The sequence below is a fragment of the Athene noctua genome, chromosome 30 (assembly GCF_965140245.1).
Source record: "Athene noctua chromosome 30, bAthNoc1.hap1.1, whole genome shotgun sequence".
Lineage (NCBI taxonomy): Eukaryota > Metazoa > Chordata > Aves > Strigiformes > Strigidae > Athene > Athene noctua.
This window is the reverse complement of record NC_134066.1, coordinates 2,118,988-2,133,571: the sequence shown is the minus strand read 5'-3', so window position 1 is coordinate 2,133,571 and position 14,584 is coordinate 2,118,988. Positions and strand designations below refer to the sequence as shown.

Sequence of the window (14,584 nt, the reverse complement as noted above, 5' to 3'; positions counted from 1 at the left end):
TTATGCGATTTTGCTTCTTGTAATTGTTGGGTTTTGGGTTGTGTTTTATCGGTTTGCATATTAACAGTCTGCGGATGGAAGGCTCGTACACGGCTTGAAATGGGGTTTTGCCTTTTGGCACGCGGGACGGATTGATTGCTGGCTGTTACTTGGTTTCAAAGACAAAAATCAGTCGAGGCGTCGTTATTTCTCAAGCGACAACACTTAATAAAAGGCCTCCTGGTGAAGTGTCGACGTTCTGAGCTATGGTTTGCATCCAGCATCTTTGTTTAGGCCTTGCTGCGCTCTGCGGAACCGGGGCGGGGGGAGAGCTCAGCACCCGCGCCGTGTTTGCTTAAAATTAAACCCGGGGTTTGGTCTGAGAACAGTTTTTTTCTCCCCGAAAGAGCCGCTCTGGTGCAATGGCTGCACTTGGGCCCTCCATGCCGGGGGGGCCTGGGCCCTGCCGGCGTCCCCGGCCTGCCCTGTTGCTAAGCGCTGGCCGGAGCCGGAAACCAGCAGTAAAGATGGCGCCTGGCCGGCTTCAGCGCGCGGCCGGCCGCGCCCCCGCCCGCCCCCGCGCCGGGAAGTGGAGCGGACAGGCCACGCCCTCAGCAGACATGGCGCCGGCTTGGCTTCAAAGCCGCCGAGAGAGCAGAGCCAATGAGAGGCCGGGCGGGGTGGGGAGCGCGCTGGGATTGGCTGCCGGCGCGGATTCAAACCCGAGTGCGGGGCGGTTGGGCTGCGCCGTTGGAGTCGGAGCTGGCGCCGGGCTGGAGGCCCAGGTGGGTGCGCGGGAGCGGGGGGCCGAGGGGCGGCGGCGGGGGCTCGGTACCGGCGCCTCGGGCCGGGCCGCGGCGCCTCGGGCCGGGCAGCGCGGAGCCGCCTTCCTGGCGCTGGGCGGGCCGGCGCGCAGAGCGGGCCCGGTGGCGGTTTCCTCAGAGACCTTTTCCCTCGCTGCCTCCCGGGGGGGCGCCTTTACGGGTTGGCCTCGGTCCCCCGGCCTCCGGGGCTAATGATCTGGTAATTAAGGCACGAAAAATTCCCTTTGCGAGGAATTAAGCAGAGGATGAGGAAGAGGAGAGGCTTTCAGCAGAAAGCTTTCCCGCACCGTGCAGTCCGCACGCTATGGAGAGCCCCGAGCTATCACAGCTGTGGGGCCTGGAACTGCGGATCAAATATTTCAAAGCTTTCCACGGTGAGCCCCGAGCTGGGCGGTGTGCTCCCTCCTGGCACCTCTCCCGACTCTGCCCGCTCCTGGTGCGAATTCACTCATCGAGGTTGTCCTCTGTGCCCCGGCAACCTCTTGTATTAGTGAAGTAATTTCTGTGTTGCTGAGCTGGAGACTTTCCTCTTCGTTGCTTCTGTTTATGCCATTGTCGCTACTGTTTGAGGAAAATGTGCTGACTGGCTGAATTTTAACAGCGATTTGCAGGAGGAGCTGTAACTTAAAATGCAGCTAAATTTAAAACTGTATTAAAATTCCCCAGAATGTTGCTCCTATTTTTATCTTATGAAGCTCTGAAAACTTGCAGATTTTTAGTGGCCTATATAGTACCAAGTTATTCGTATACAGGGCATGGGCTGTGTTCTGCAGCCTTCCAGAAGGAGAACGATTTGGGATCGTTTTACCTCTGTACTATACTCAAGAATATTTGCAGCAATAAGATGGGGAACTGTACAGCTGCTCCCCGTGGCTCTGCTCTCCGTAAACTGTGGAGGGGTGAGGATTTTCACTCCCTGCTGAAGAATTTAGATGTGTTTATCTCCATCAAACATAACTCTTCATGTATTTTTTGTTTGTGTGGCTTCTAAAACTTGCCTTAAAAAAAAAATATCAGTAATTCTGAGGCTTTTGGGACTGGTAACACGTTTTCTGTTTGGGAGTGGGAAGAAAGGGCTGGGCTGTTTTGTTTAGCTCTGGTTTCTTGGCAGGAAGGTGGAGGCTGCGATGCTGAACTTACGGAGTCTGCACGATCAACTTATGCGCCAGGCTGAAGTTTTAAGTGAAGGCAATGAATATCGTAAGTTCTGTTTCTGAGGTGGGCTGTGCTGTCTTTGCTGTCAGAACATAAACACGCAAACAAGCATTATTAGCTTGATATTGAACAATCTGTTGGCGATGCTGTGGGTAATAAGGCTGCCACGGGCAGGCAGATTCGAGGGCCCTTTCAGTGTCTAGAAACACGAAGTCACGGGCTGAACTAGGCAGGGCCACGTTCTGCTTGTAGCAAGCTGCCTTCATCCACGTGGGGTCTCGTGTTGTAGCTTTTCTGCCTGATGCTGGCGTGAAGGACTTGGTCTGAAAAATGCGAGATCTCATGAACATCTATAGTGTGGGTGGGTTTGCCAAAAGGCTGGCTTCTCCACTCTTCAGTCAAGAGCCGGTTATATTAATAGATATCTGCTGTCAGGGGAGGGAGGGCTGCTGCATCTCCTTTGCTTGCCTGGGTAGCTGAATATTTACATGTCTGTTTCTCCAGAGTTTATTCAGTTAGCGAAGAACTTTGAAGAGCATCGCAGAAAATGGCAGAAAACTGAGCACGAGCTTGGCAGGTACAAAGATCTTCTCATGAAAACTGAAGCTGAACGGAGCGCTTTGGACGTGAAGCTGAAACATGCTCGCAATCAAGTGGATGTGGAGATCAAACGAAGGCAAAAAGCTGAAACGGACTGTGAAAAGCTGGTGAGTAATTCCTTTATTACCCGTTAGCTCTTTAGAGTGTGGAGACAAGGTGATTAAACTGCATTGATCTATGGAAAATAAGGACTGGTGCTCATGATAACTTTTTTTTTTTCCCTGTGAGGGGAAAAAAAAAATGCAACAACAATAAATTGGCTTGGCTCCTGGCAGCAGGCATCTGCTTTGGTCTGGAAAAAGACAAGTGGCTGCTGTTTGGAGCTGAGCTGCCATTCCCTGTTGCTTGTGCGTTACCTGCCATTACCTTACACTGTACGCTCGAGGTTGGTTCGTGAAGTAATTAAACACGGTTTATGCTGTGGCAGCCTCTGATATCATCTACCTTTGCAGGAGCGACAAATGCAACTGATTCGGGAGCTGCTCATGTGTGATGCCTCCGGGAGCATTCAGCTAAGTGAAGAACAGAAGTCTGCCCTCGCCTTTCTTAACAGGCCACAGGTTTCTGTAGGGGGTTCAGGCAACAAGAGGTAGGCAAAATTGCATTTTTGTCTCAGCAAAATAAGTTTCAAATATCAATCCAGCCATGTACCTCTGTGACACGTACTGTGCCCGCATCGACAGAATTTTACTTTTTGTTCCAGCTTGAAATACAGCTCTTCTGAGTCAGAAGGATTGTTCTGGAATCATGGCTGACTGAAAGCCAAACTGATACAAATTTCTTCTAATTTTTGATATTTTTTTTTTTTTAGGCTGTCTACAATAGATGAATCTGGCTCAATTCTGTCAGACATCAGCTTTGACAAGACTGATGATTCACTGGTAATGTAACTCCAAGTTCTAAAGTTTTCCTCTGCTGTAAAACCTTAGGGGTGTGGGTTAATCTCTAGAGACCTCTCGTGTGTAGGTTACTGTGGTATTAAACTGGTGGAGCTGATTTGCATTTCTCTGGTGTACCGTTGGCTAAAGCTTAATGAAAGTCCTGGCCAGAGGCTGTGTGGTATTTACCCTGAGCTAACCAGCGTTGTGCATTTCCCACAGGACTGGGACTCCTCTGTGGTGAAAGCTGTCAGACTGAAAAGGAGAGAGAAGCGGGTATGTTCAATTCTTCCCCTTCAAACAGATTCCTTTGTTAGCCTTAGCTGACACAATGTCACCATCTGTCATCTCACTGCCACCTCTAATGATGTCTCAGCCACTAATCACAATCAAACTTGGGATGGATGTGCTGCAGCTGTAATTCAGACCTGCTGTGTGGATTTAGATCGAAAGTTCATTCTGATGTTGCTGTTTGTCTCCTGAAAATGACTGGAGTTCTGCATATCTTGTTCTCTTACGGCCTAGATTTTGAAAGCAGAAAGCACTTGATTATTAACAGCTGCCAGAACAGGGAAAATCATGTCGGAAGTTAATATTTTTCTGCTCTATAAAAGAGCTTGTGCTTGTTCTGGTCTGCTGTATGATGTGGTAAGCACAGGGGGGAAAGGACAGCCTGAAATCAGCACTGGCAGAGTTGAGAAGAGTCTGGGACTTGCTTATTTGCCACCTGATTTTGTGTGTGTGGTTTTGTTTGGGTGTTTTTCCTCCTCCTCTTTTTTTTTTTCCCTGAATTGGATCATAAAGCTCACTAGGAGAATTATTTGAAAGAGCAGTATATTGAGGCCTCCTGATACTTCGTGGCAACCTTGAGGTTGCCATGAAGAAGAGGTACTGTGGAAGAACTTAATGCATCTGTGATTTGTGCAGACAATTCAGTCCTTCTAGTTATGCTGAAGTAGTATAACACGAAGTTAACAGCATCCCTGCTTCACAGACTCAAATGTTCTGTATCTTTCCAGCGGTCTTCCAGGCAGTTCATTGAAGGCCCACCAGCTCCTCAGAAGAAAACCAGATCCATTGGCTCCACAGTGGACCAGGTATGGTGGTCCCAGCTGGGTCTGGGGGTGCTTCCAGTCCTGGTGTGTACCTCCTCCTAGGGCCAACGAACTAGAAAAACCCCGTGTCCTGTCAGTGGTGCTGCCACTAACCACCTATTTCTTGTTACAGGGCAATGAATCCATAGTGGCAAAGACAACTCTCATGGTCCCCAACAATGGTGGCCCCATTGAGGCCATCTCCACTATCCAGACGGTGCCATACGGGCTGAGGAGCCAGCGGAAGAGTGGTGGGTGCCTTGTCTCTGTCTGTCCTAGTCCTGAAGCAGCTGCTGAGCAGGCCGGAGGCTTATCCTGATACATTAGAGTTGCCTCCTGCCAGGATCCGGGCAGCTGCCTCTGGTTTATGATGCACCTGCTTTCAAAGCAAAGGCTATGAGGAGTGGAGGGTGATTCCACGCAGTCAGTGCTCTTCCTCTTCTGTCTTTCAGGCCCTTTGCAGCCTTGGAGCAGCGAGTCAAGCCTGGGCAGTAAGCAGCTGGAATCTAAATCGGAGACTGATAGCTCTGGCACCCCGCAGCACAACGCGGGAGTGAGGCTGCATGATTTTGTTTCGAAGACGGTAAGTCTGCGGGCAGGACAAACTTGGAAAAGCATTTCCTTCCATTTTTAAATGTGTGTGATGTCAAGCTATTGAGAAAAGGCCACCAGCTGTTAGGTCTTAAGTCAGTATTAACTCTACTGGTTACCTGCACGGGTCAGGACATGTGTTACTCTGTGGTGATCCAGTTTGAGTCCTCCAGAATTACTCCACAGCACTAATCTCTTCCCATCTGTATGCTCTGAATTGTTAGGTTATCAAGCCAGAATCGTGTGTTCCATGTGGAAAGAGAGTAAAATTTGGAAAAATCTCTCTGAAGTGCAAAGACTGCCGTGTGGTGGCTCACCCGGAGTGTCGGGACCGCTGCCCTCTCCCCTGCATCCCCACCTTGGTGGGCACTCCTGTCCGCATCGGGGAGGTGAGCCTGGGGGGGCCCTTTGGGCAGAGGTGGAGCGTGCTGAGGCTCTGACGAGTCTGCCTTCCCCAGAGGAGCTCCTGTTGCTCAGAGCTGCATAATAAAATGCAAATGTATCCTCCAGTAACCAGGGTGGTGGGCGGGAGGGATGCGGTGAGGAGGGTGTTGAGTTGGGAACATGGCAGCTCTGGGTAGGCAGTCCTGCAGCATTGGGCTGATGAAGAAGAAACAATGCTTGTTTTTTAAGCTTAGATCTGTGAATTTCTAAGACTTGCCACGTCTTGGAGACTGAGCATTTTGTTTTTATTTTCCTTTCTGCCTCTTAGGGGACCTTGATGGACTTTGTCCCTTCTACTCCTCCGATGATTCCTTCCATCATCGTGCACTGTGTTAATGAGATCGAGCAGCGAGGGCTGCATGAGGTAAAAAGAAAAACGAGGTGTGAAACAGCACTAATGAAATGGGTTATGGTGTTAGGGAAACAAATCGTTAACCCAAATATCTCTTATTTATGGTGTATATAGTGCTGCTCAGTGGGTGACTTTGAGCAGCAGTGTTTGTGGAGAGCGCTCGGGAGCGGAGGGAAAGTGGGAGTGGAAGAATGCAGCTTTCTGCGTGTGGTTGATGTTCTGCCTCTAAGCAATGCTTTCTGTTAATAGACGGGCCTTTACCGGATATCTGGCTGTGACAAGACAGTGAGGGAACTGAAAGACAAATTTCTTAGAGCAAAAAATGTTCCTTTGCTCAGTAAAGTGGACGATATCCATGCGATCTGCGGCCTTCTCAAGGACTTTCTACGCAGCCTGAAAGAACCTCTTCTCACTTTCCGGTTAAACAAGACTTTTATGGAAGCTGCAGGTAAGGAGTTGCCAGGTGACACCTCCAAGCCTTTCCCTGGGCTTGGGGGTCACGTGCAGTGGCTCTGTGGAGCCCTTGTGCTTGTGGCCGTGTCGACGATGTGCTGGGAAGATCTTTCTTGGACGAGGAAAGAAACAAGTTCTAGTGCTTGGGCAGGATACAAAAATATTACAACAGCATGTGGAGTTTCTGGCTTCCTTGCTTCTTGGCTAGCTATTGCTCTGAGGGGACGGTTACAGCTGTGCCTCTGGGATCACTTTCTGAGGTCTAAACATTTTTATTATTTTTTTTATTCCCCCAGAAATCTCAGATGAGGACAACAGTGTCGCTGCCATGTACCAAGCGGTTGCTGAACTCCCTCAGGCCAACAGGGACACCCTGGCTTTCCTCATGATCCACCTGCAGAGGTACCTTCAAGTGGCCTGGTAGTTCTGAAAGATTATTCTCTAATTGGCTCTCATTGCTGCTTGTGAGCATAAAATCTTCATTCTGGAAGAAAACTGCTTTTTCAGAGGCGGAAATGTGTGTGGGATGGGGGAGTTGTATGACAAGTGAGGGGAGAAGCTACATTCTCTGTTAATTTTTCTTTTAACGTAGGGTGGCTCAGAGCCCAGACACTAAAATGGATGTTACCAACTTGGCCAAAGTCTTCGGCCCCACAATAGTGGCCCACGCGGTGCCTGACCCTGACCCCATGACGCTGCTGCAGGACACGAAGCGACAGCCCAAGGTAGGGCAGCAGGAGGCAAACGTGTCCTGCTCCAAGAAGCCACCTGAATCTCTGGAGGGAGCCGAGGTGTCTCACGGGTGTCTCTGTAGGTGGTGGAGCGACTTCTGCTGCTGCCCGGGGACTACTGGAGCCAGCTGATGGCCGTGGAGCAGGAAAACATTGACCCCGCACATGTAATTGAGAACAGCAATGCCTGCTCCACTCCGCAGACCCCAGAGGTTAAAGGTAATCCCTGGGGGCTGCTCTATGGGCTGTGCAGCTGCTGTATTAAAAATTAACGACCCTCAATCAAAGCTGCTTGTGAGAGTGTTGGAGCTAGCCCTTCCCGCAGGCTTGATGGAGGAAGAGGGAAGAAAAGTGTGCCAGGAAATGCCAGATTTGTCTGGTATTTTTGACAGATGCTAGGGAGTGTCTAATGTTCCTTGCATGGCAATGAAAACTTCAGCTGTCCTCGTGTTGCTCACTTTGCTGCCTCTTTTTCTCGGCAGTGAGCATGCTTGGACCCCTCACTACTCCGGAGCATCAGCTCTCCAAGACGCCGTCGTCGAGCTCCTTGTCCCAGAGGGTCCGTTCCACCTTCAGCAAAACCACCCCCAAGTAAGTGCCAGCGGGTGCTGTGGAGCTGGTGGGACGAGGAGATTAGTTCAAGGAGAACTAAAACTAGACTTTTGGACTCAGTTCTGGGAACAGCTGGATTTACTACTCGGTCAACTCTCCCTTAATGAGCGCTGTAGTAACAGCGTGAGCTGTGTAACGATTCCTGAGCATCCTCTTGGGGTAGGGGAGGAACCCGTGGCGTGGGAGGGGGTGAGTGACCCCTGGGAAGGGCAGAGTCTTAGACCTTGGCACCCCTAAATCCCCAAACTGGTATTTTTCTACTTCTCTTGAACTAGATTTGGGAGCAAAAGCAAGTCAGCAAACCAGCTTGGGCATCAGGGCAACTTTTTTGCCTCTCCTATGCTGAAGTGAAGCAGCGCTGGGAGTCGGTGTCGTCCCAGCATTTGCACGCCAGTATACACCAGTACAGGAAACACGACTTCTCGCCACGGCCCTCGGCAGCTTATGTAATAAGATTTTTTTTTTCCTTTTATCTTTCAGCTTAACTGAAACTTTTAATGGGATTTTATTGTGCAATGTATTTTTATTATCTAATGTTGTGCTGAATTTAGGATCGGCGAAGAAAGTAACTAACAGGATTTGTTCAAAGTGTTAATTAAAAATGTTAGAGGAACTCGTTGACACTTTTCAATAGCATCCAGTCTTCCACCCATACAAAGTAGAACAGTCATATGGGTTTTTTTAATTGTTGAGTTTTTTTTTTAAACTCTATAGATTGTTTTTTCACACAGCAGTGACACCCCAGGGGAACTCTGTCAGGATCCAGTCCTTCCAGCAGCCCACCAGTATGTAATTGTTGCCTTGTGGTGCAGCCTGCAGACCTGAGGATGGCAGTGTTGCCTTTGTCTGATGGGCCAAAGACACTTTTAATTAACTGCCAGAGGAACTGGGGCTGCTTCTAAAGAAATATTTCCTGATACTGTGTTTACGAGGGGGAAATTTTGTAAAGGACTGTCTGTAGATGCGACCCAAAGGGTTCCTGGGTGTTCTAAACCGGTGGGGGGGATGAGGGTAGTTCAGTAGCACCCTTGCTTTTGGGGGTCCCTGCTTCCCCCAAATGGGGGTATGTGACCTTGCTCAGTGCTGCGTGGAAAAAAAAAAAAAACCCAAACCCATGTGTGGAACACGTACAAAGGCTTATAAAATTGCTGCTTTTTTTTTTTTAGTTGAGTTCTGGAAGACTGTCCTGACCTGTGCAGTTAAGTAAATCCATGATTCTACATGACCTGTGGTTCTGGTTCGTGGTTTTTAACTCGTTCCGGAGTTGTAACCAGGGCCTGTGGAGCGAGGTGCTGTGCTCTGAGCAGCTCCTGCCCTGGTGCAGGATCAAGCACTGGGCTGTGGCTGATGGGTCTGGGAGAGGGAGGAGAAAACCAGGTTTGCCCCTCGGTGTTGTAGCAGGAGGTGGAATGGCCTGGCCTGAACGTGTGGCCTGGGTTGTGTCTCTGCCCCTTGGTGGCAGGGCCTGAAGGGTGAAGTCCTCTCCAGCCGTGTTTGCACCCCAGCTCTGACCCACTGCAGGAGCTGGGGGGCTGCTGCTCCCCTTCCCCAGGGACAGAGGGGCCTTGGGGACACCCTCCTGAGGGGTGGGTGGGAGCTGGGAGCAGAGGAAGAGCTGAACCCAGGGTGTGTCTTTGGCAGACCCTGCTCTGCTCGCTTTAGGCTGCAAGAAGACACCAGACATCGTGTGGAAAAGAATTTGGAATATTTATTGATTGAAGAATATTAAAAGCCTCACTCTGGCCCCAGGCACAGGGGTGAGTACCTTGGTCCTAGTGATTCCTCTTAAGCGGGTACCAGCACAAGAAAGCAAAGCCCCTGTTTTATGCTCACAGGGGCGAGTGCGCACACACACACACACACACTTAATGTGCATACAATTAACTATGTGCACCTTAATTAGCAGCTAGCTCTTGCTACATTTGTGTGTTAAGCAGGTGGGCAGCCCAGGGACCATCTCTGTCCTGAACACGAGGGCTTCACCCTCCTCACGGCCGCTCAGCACTCGGTGACCTTATGGAGGAAGCCATCTGCTTATTTGTGCAAATGATGGAAATCTGATCACTGAAGGGAACTCGCTGCTCACGCTGCCCAAACCGGCACTTAGTTCTGCTCTAACAGCCCCTCCGCGGGAGCGACGCGGGTCTACACCTGCAAAGGATCCAGCTCAGAGCCCTGAAGCCGAGTTCTTCACCGTTTCATTTTGGGGCTGGGCACAGGGCTGTGGTACGGGGACGGTCCCAAAAGCTGACAGAGCCCTTGTGAGGTGATGGGCTTGCTGTGGGAGGGACAGACAGACAGACACTAGTCCTTGATGCCTTCTAGCTTTGCAGAAGGACGCCCTGTGTTCTGACAGGGGCTCCTACTGTCAGTCTAGGTCGGTTCCACCAAATTCAGCGGGCAGGTGGCGGTCGGTCTCCTCGATGAAGCGGTAGAAGGTGTCAGCCTCGGCAGGGGGGTAGTACCGTGCCATCTTTATCAGCCTCTGCCCACACTCCTTCCTCTCTCTCGTCATCAGGGGAATTTTGTAACCATCCATAAACTTTGCTTTCGCTTCGTGAAGTGATCTCTTCTGGTACAGGAAGAACCTTCCCCAGTAGAGATAAAGGGCTTGAAGGCCTTTGGGGCTCAGAATGTCCTTTCTTTTCTCCAGGTCCTTGTAGATCTTCTCTTCCTGTGCTGGGTCTCTCGCACCACAGAGCTCTGCGAATTGCAGCTTTGCAAACACGAGCTCAAGGTCGGGATGTTTCTGAAGAATTTGCTCGAGGTCCTTGACAGCTGCCTCCAATATATTATTCTTGTCTTCCTCCTTCGCATTAAGCCACTGCAGCTTATAGCACTTGGCCAGGGTTTGGTAGAGAAGGTGGTAATCTGGATCCAGCCTGAGGGCTCGCTGCAATACCTCAGCTGCTTTCTCCGTGGATCGTCGTCGCAGCCAGAACAGAGCTGAAGCTTTGAGGACATCAGGATCGGAGCTTTTCTCTGCGCTTTCTTTTATCAAGCCAATTGATCTTTCTATATCCTCTTGTTCGAGTAGCTTGGCTAAATATATCTTGGCTCTGTAGTTATTTGGCTGCTCAAGGATGGTTCTTTCCAATTGGATTCTGGCTGTCTCTGCAATGTCAGGATACCAGAAGTAACAACAGGAGAAATAAAGAGCCGTTCCGAGCCCAGCACGGAAATCTCTGTTCTCTGGCTCAAGCATCAAGGCCACCTCGAAGCACTCTCTTGCCCTTTCACCGTTACGGGCTCTGATGGCCAGGAGGGACCAGCCTTTCTGGGCCTGGATGTAGGGGACCAGCCGTGCGTCCCAGGGAGCCGGGCAGAGCTGCTCGATCCGTTCCAGGTAGCTTTCAGCCTCCCCATAAGAGGCCTGGAGGTAGTGAATCCAGGCGTAATTCCCGTAGATAACCACAGAACCGGCCGCGGCCGCGTGTGCTCTCGGGGGCTCCTCGCCTGGTCTCTCGTGCTCCTCTTCAGCATCTTTAAGGCTTTGCAGAGCGGCTCTGTCCTGGCCCTTCAGCTGGTGCAGGTACGCCTGCAGCCCCAGGAGAGCGGCCCGGTTTGGGTGGACCGTGTGTTTGATTTCGACAGCGAGCTTCTGCAGGATGTGGGAAGGTGCGATGTGGCCCTTTACGCTCAAATGCCAGGTGAAATGGCATTGAAGGGCATCCAGCTTCTCCTTCAGTTCCTCCTTGCTACAAAGAGGAATATGTGGGTTATGAAGAGGCAGCGTGTGTGGGGAGGTGATACCCACAAGGAGTAAGAAAGGAGCTTCTTGGTTGTACAGGAAAAAAAAAAGGAGGGAGGGGTGGAAGATGGGGTTCTCCCAGCCTGCTCTGTGTGTCCCTTGCACTCGAACTGCTACAGAACTTTTAAATCTTTGTCCTGATCAACCCATTTTTAGGGCACTGTCTGGGAGGCTTCATTCCTGGCTTGTTCTTCTGCAAAGGGGAGTCACCAGTGCCTGGAGCCAGGGCTGCTCTCTCATCTTACCTAAGACAAAGGCCCTGGGCTGAGCTGTGAGCCAAAACCACAGGATCAAACCCTCTGAGCTCCCCAGGGGGAGGAAAGGGGGGCTGTGCTGTCATCTGAAGGGTGCAGCAGGAGATGGTTCACTGAAGAGAGAGTCCAACAAAGAGCCATGAAGATAATGGCCTGGAGTGTGTGAGGAGAGGCTGAGAGCTGGGACTCTTCAGCCTGGAGAAGGCTCAGAGGGCTCTTAGAAACGTATATAAATACCTGAAGGGAGGGTGCAAAGAGTCAGAGCCAGGACAAGAAGCAATGGGCACAGACTGAAGCTCATGGGGCTCCATCTGGACAGCAGGAAGCTTTTCTCTGAGCTCTGAGGATGACAGAGTACGGGCAGAGGGTGCCCAGAGAGGTTGTGGCTCCTTCTCCATCCTTGGAGATACTCAAAAGCCCATCCAGGATGTGGTCACGGGCAACCTGCTCTGGGTGGGTGACACGGTGACCTCCCGAGGTCCTTTCCAACCTTGCCCATCCTGTGATTCTGAAGAAGGACACTGCTGAGCCTTGGCAAGCCAACCCCCCTTTTTTGGGGAGCCACTGCGAGAATAGAAACTCTGCACTTACTTCATCGTTGCCGTGGGTGTAGTGACACCGTCCGGGAGCGGTGCCTGGGGCTGCGCCTCCTCCACGCCGCAGCAGAGACGCCGGGCAGCACCGACTCTGCGAGCTCTCGCCTCGGAGACAGCACTTCTGGCCAGGGTCTGATTTAAAAAAAAAAAAAAAAAAAAAGTGTCTTGAGTGAAACAAAACTGAAAGAGGAAAGCTTAAACAGAAAAGAAACTATTCTGGTCTTCCTGCCTCAAAGCTGGTATCTTCCTTTCACAAAATGGGGCTGAGGCCTGGGTAGACAAGAAAGGAAATCCGGTGGCCCTAGAGACCTTCTCCCTGCTGAAAAGGACTTTGTTAGCATTAAAGCTTTTCAAAAGTAACAGGTTTGAGGTGGGAGAAGAGAAGGCTAATGGGCTATGGAATGCGAATCCGACATTGCCAAGGCTCCGTACGACCCTGGCACTGGGGCTTGTCAGCCTGGTTTTGCCTGGATCTGTCCTGACCCGCCTGGAGCTGCCGTGCTGTGGTTTGTTTGGCTTGTTTACCTGTAACAGCAACCGCCTAGCAACAAGGTGGCTGTTACCCACTTGATTTTTTTAGCGATTGAACTTTCAGTTTTGTGTAACGGGGAGGTACAAGGGTTGTGCCCGCGATAAATCCGTGAGGAGCGAGCGGTGCCTGCGGGTCGGTCACTGAGCAGGGTGGCCCCAGGGCTACGGGTGACTCCTCAGTCATCCGTTGCTGATTATTGAAGAACAGTATTGGCAGGTGACAGAAAACACTCTTAGAGGTAAGGATGGTTAAAGATTAAAACAAAAGCATTTCACAGACAAGGCTTTGGGAGGGGACAACAGGCTCAAAGATAGTAGAGCCTGGCAAAAGGAAGAAGATAAAGGCACAGAACCTTGAATCCAGGAACAAGGAAACCTCTCTTGGTCATGTGCTCAGAGATACCATAGAGGCTTGACCGAGCTGTGTCTTTCAGATGAATTTAGCACGTTGTAATGTGAAAAAAAACCCCACACGTCTTGATGAGGAACAGCCCTCTACTCAGGTATGGCCCCCGCCCTTTGTGTTTGCACAGAATGATGAAAGGACACCGTGGCTTTAAATGGAGCCGGGGCATGTTGGTAACCAGGAGGAACAGAGTGACAACAAACTAAGCACTGGCCACTGCCTGAAACCTGCGTTCCAGCCGTTTGAGGTGTAGAAATACATCACTTGCCTGCGTGCGAGTGGGCTCGTGTCGTGGGATTGGCCCCTGCACCCATCTCTGCATGGATACGGATTAAATAAATAGCTCCACTCTGTGCAGTTTTTGGCTCGTTGCATGCTGGGTCAAAGAACCCAAATTTTGGGACAACAGTAACAGAAAAAATACGGGTGAAACACCGGATACCCGCTCTATCTGGATGTAACATGGAACTGCAGGTTGGTGAAGACAAACACAAGTATAGAGAGTAACGGAAAATACATTAAAACCAGCTCCAAGTAGACCCTAAACTGAGGAGGAAGAAATAATCAACCTTACTAAATAAATAAATAAGCAAACAATATTCTTCCCAGCAACGAAGAAGAAAAACCCAATCTCTCTTGGTTTTTTTTTCCCCCCCTCTCAGGATGCTGATGAGTCGCTGCAGCAACGCAAAGGAAGAAGGGAGAATTGATCATCAGAGCCATGGCGCAGATATTTTCGTCTATTGTGTTTGGTTTTTTTCCTATTACTGACAACCTTTGATAGAAATTGAGTAATTTGGGTATCAGCTGTCAGCGCTGCTGTAACTGGATGAATGGGAAGTGATTGCTGTATCTTGATTAGACCGAGGCATTAATTAGACTACCAGTAAGTTCTAATTGTTGAAGCCACACGTAAGCATCTTCCTTCTGTGCCGTTTGGCTCGCGCAAAGCTGCGTCTCCGTGGCCTGTCGTGGCCAGGATGGGGCTGTGTGGGTCGGGCGATGGACAGAAGCTTTGTGTCCCTGGGGCAGGGGTTGAGCTGGGCTGTGGGCAGCGCTGGCAGAACCGAGGAGAAACTCAGAGCTCGAGTCCCTCAAGGCCTCGGTTCTTGGCTCGTTCTCCTGCTAATATTAGGACTGCTTTGAGGAAGATTACGGTTCTGTGAAATAGCTATTAATATCATACAAAGCTTGGATGGAAGTCAAAAATAACAGCAAATGAGAAAATTACCAACCACAGAGCCAAACAGGAAGTACAGGCAAGGCTTGGTGTTGTGAAAGATAAACGGTGGGAAGGAAAAGCGAAAGAGCTGCAACAAGGCGCCGAGAAGAA

The 14,584-nt window shown here is 50.4% G+C and overlaps 2 protein-coding genes across 2 annotated transcripts; one reads left to right on the top strand and one right to left on the bottom strand.

The window, feature by feature from the left end:
- Positions 1 to 717: 717 nt before the first annotated feature.
- Positions 718 to 8,329, top strand: RACGAP1 (Rac GTPase activating protein 1). Its single transcript, XM_074929583.1, has 17 exons — positions 718 to 764; positions 1,915 to 2,003; positions 2,463 to 2,665; positions 3,011 to 3,147; positions 3,370 to 3,439; positions 3,659 to 3,712; positions 4,456 to 4,533; positions 4,664 to 4,781; positions 4,983 to 5,113; positions 5,346 to 5,510; positions 5,834 to 5,929; positions 6,167 to 6,365; positions 6,667 to 6,772; positions 6,963 to 7,095; positions 7,185 to 7,320; positions 7,584 to 7,692; positions 7,989 to 8,329. Exons 2-17 carry the CDS (start codon positions 1,931 to 1,933, stop codon positions 8,062 to 8,064), a joined length of 1,884 nt encoding a protein of 627 aa, XP_074785684.1. The 5' UTR covers positions 718 to 764; positions 1,915 to 1,930; the 3' UTR covers positions 8,065 to 8,329.
- A 1,752-nt stretch (positions 8,330 to 10,081) lies between these two features.
- LOC141971827 (interferon-induced protein with tetratricopeptide repeats 2-like) lies at positions 10,082 to 12,314 on the bottom strand. Its single transcript, XM_074929421.1, has 2 exons — positions 12,310 to 12,314; positions 10,082 to 11,411 (listed from the first exon to the last, which is right to left on the bottom strand). Exons 1-2 carry the CDS (start codon positions 12,312 to 12,314, stop codon positions 10,082 to 10,084), a joined length of 1,335 nt encoding a protein of 444 aa, XP_074785522.1.
- Positions 12,315 to 14,584: the final 2,270 nt, after the last annotated feature.

Excerpts from the sequence above, each read along its gene's own strand:
- RACGAP1 (XM_074929583.1), top strand. The coding sequence starts at position 1,931 with ATGCTGAACTTACGGAGTCTGCACGATCAACTTATGCGCCAGGCTGAA. Across the intron at positions 7,321-7,583 it reads GCAGACCCCAGAGGTTAAAG|TGAGCATGCTTGGACCCCTC; the intron begins GTAATCCCTGGG and ends TTTTCTCGGCAG. Across the intron at positions 7,693-7,988 it reads TTCAGCAAAACCACCCCCAA|ATTTGGGAGCAAAAGCAAGT; the intron begins GTAAGTGCCAGC and ends CTCTTGAACTAG.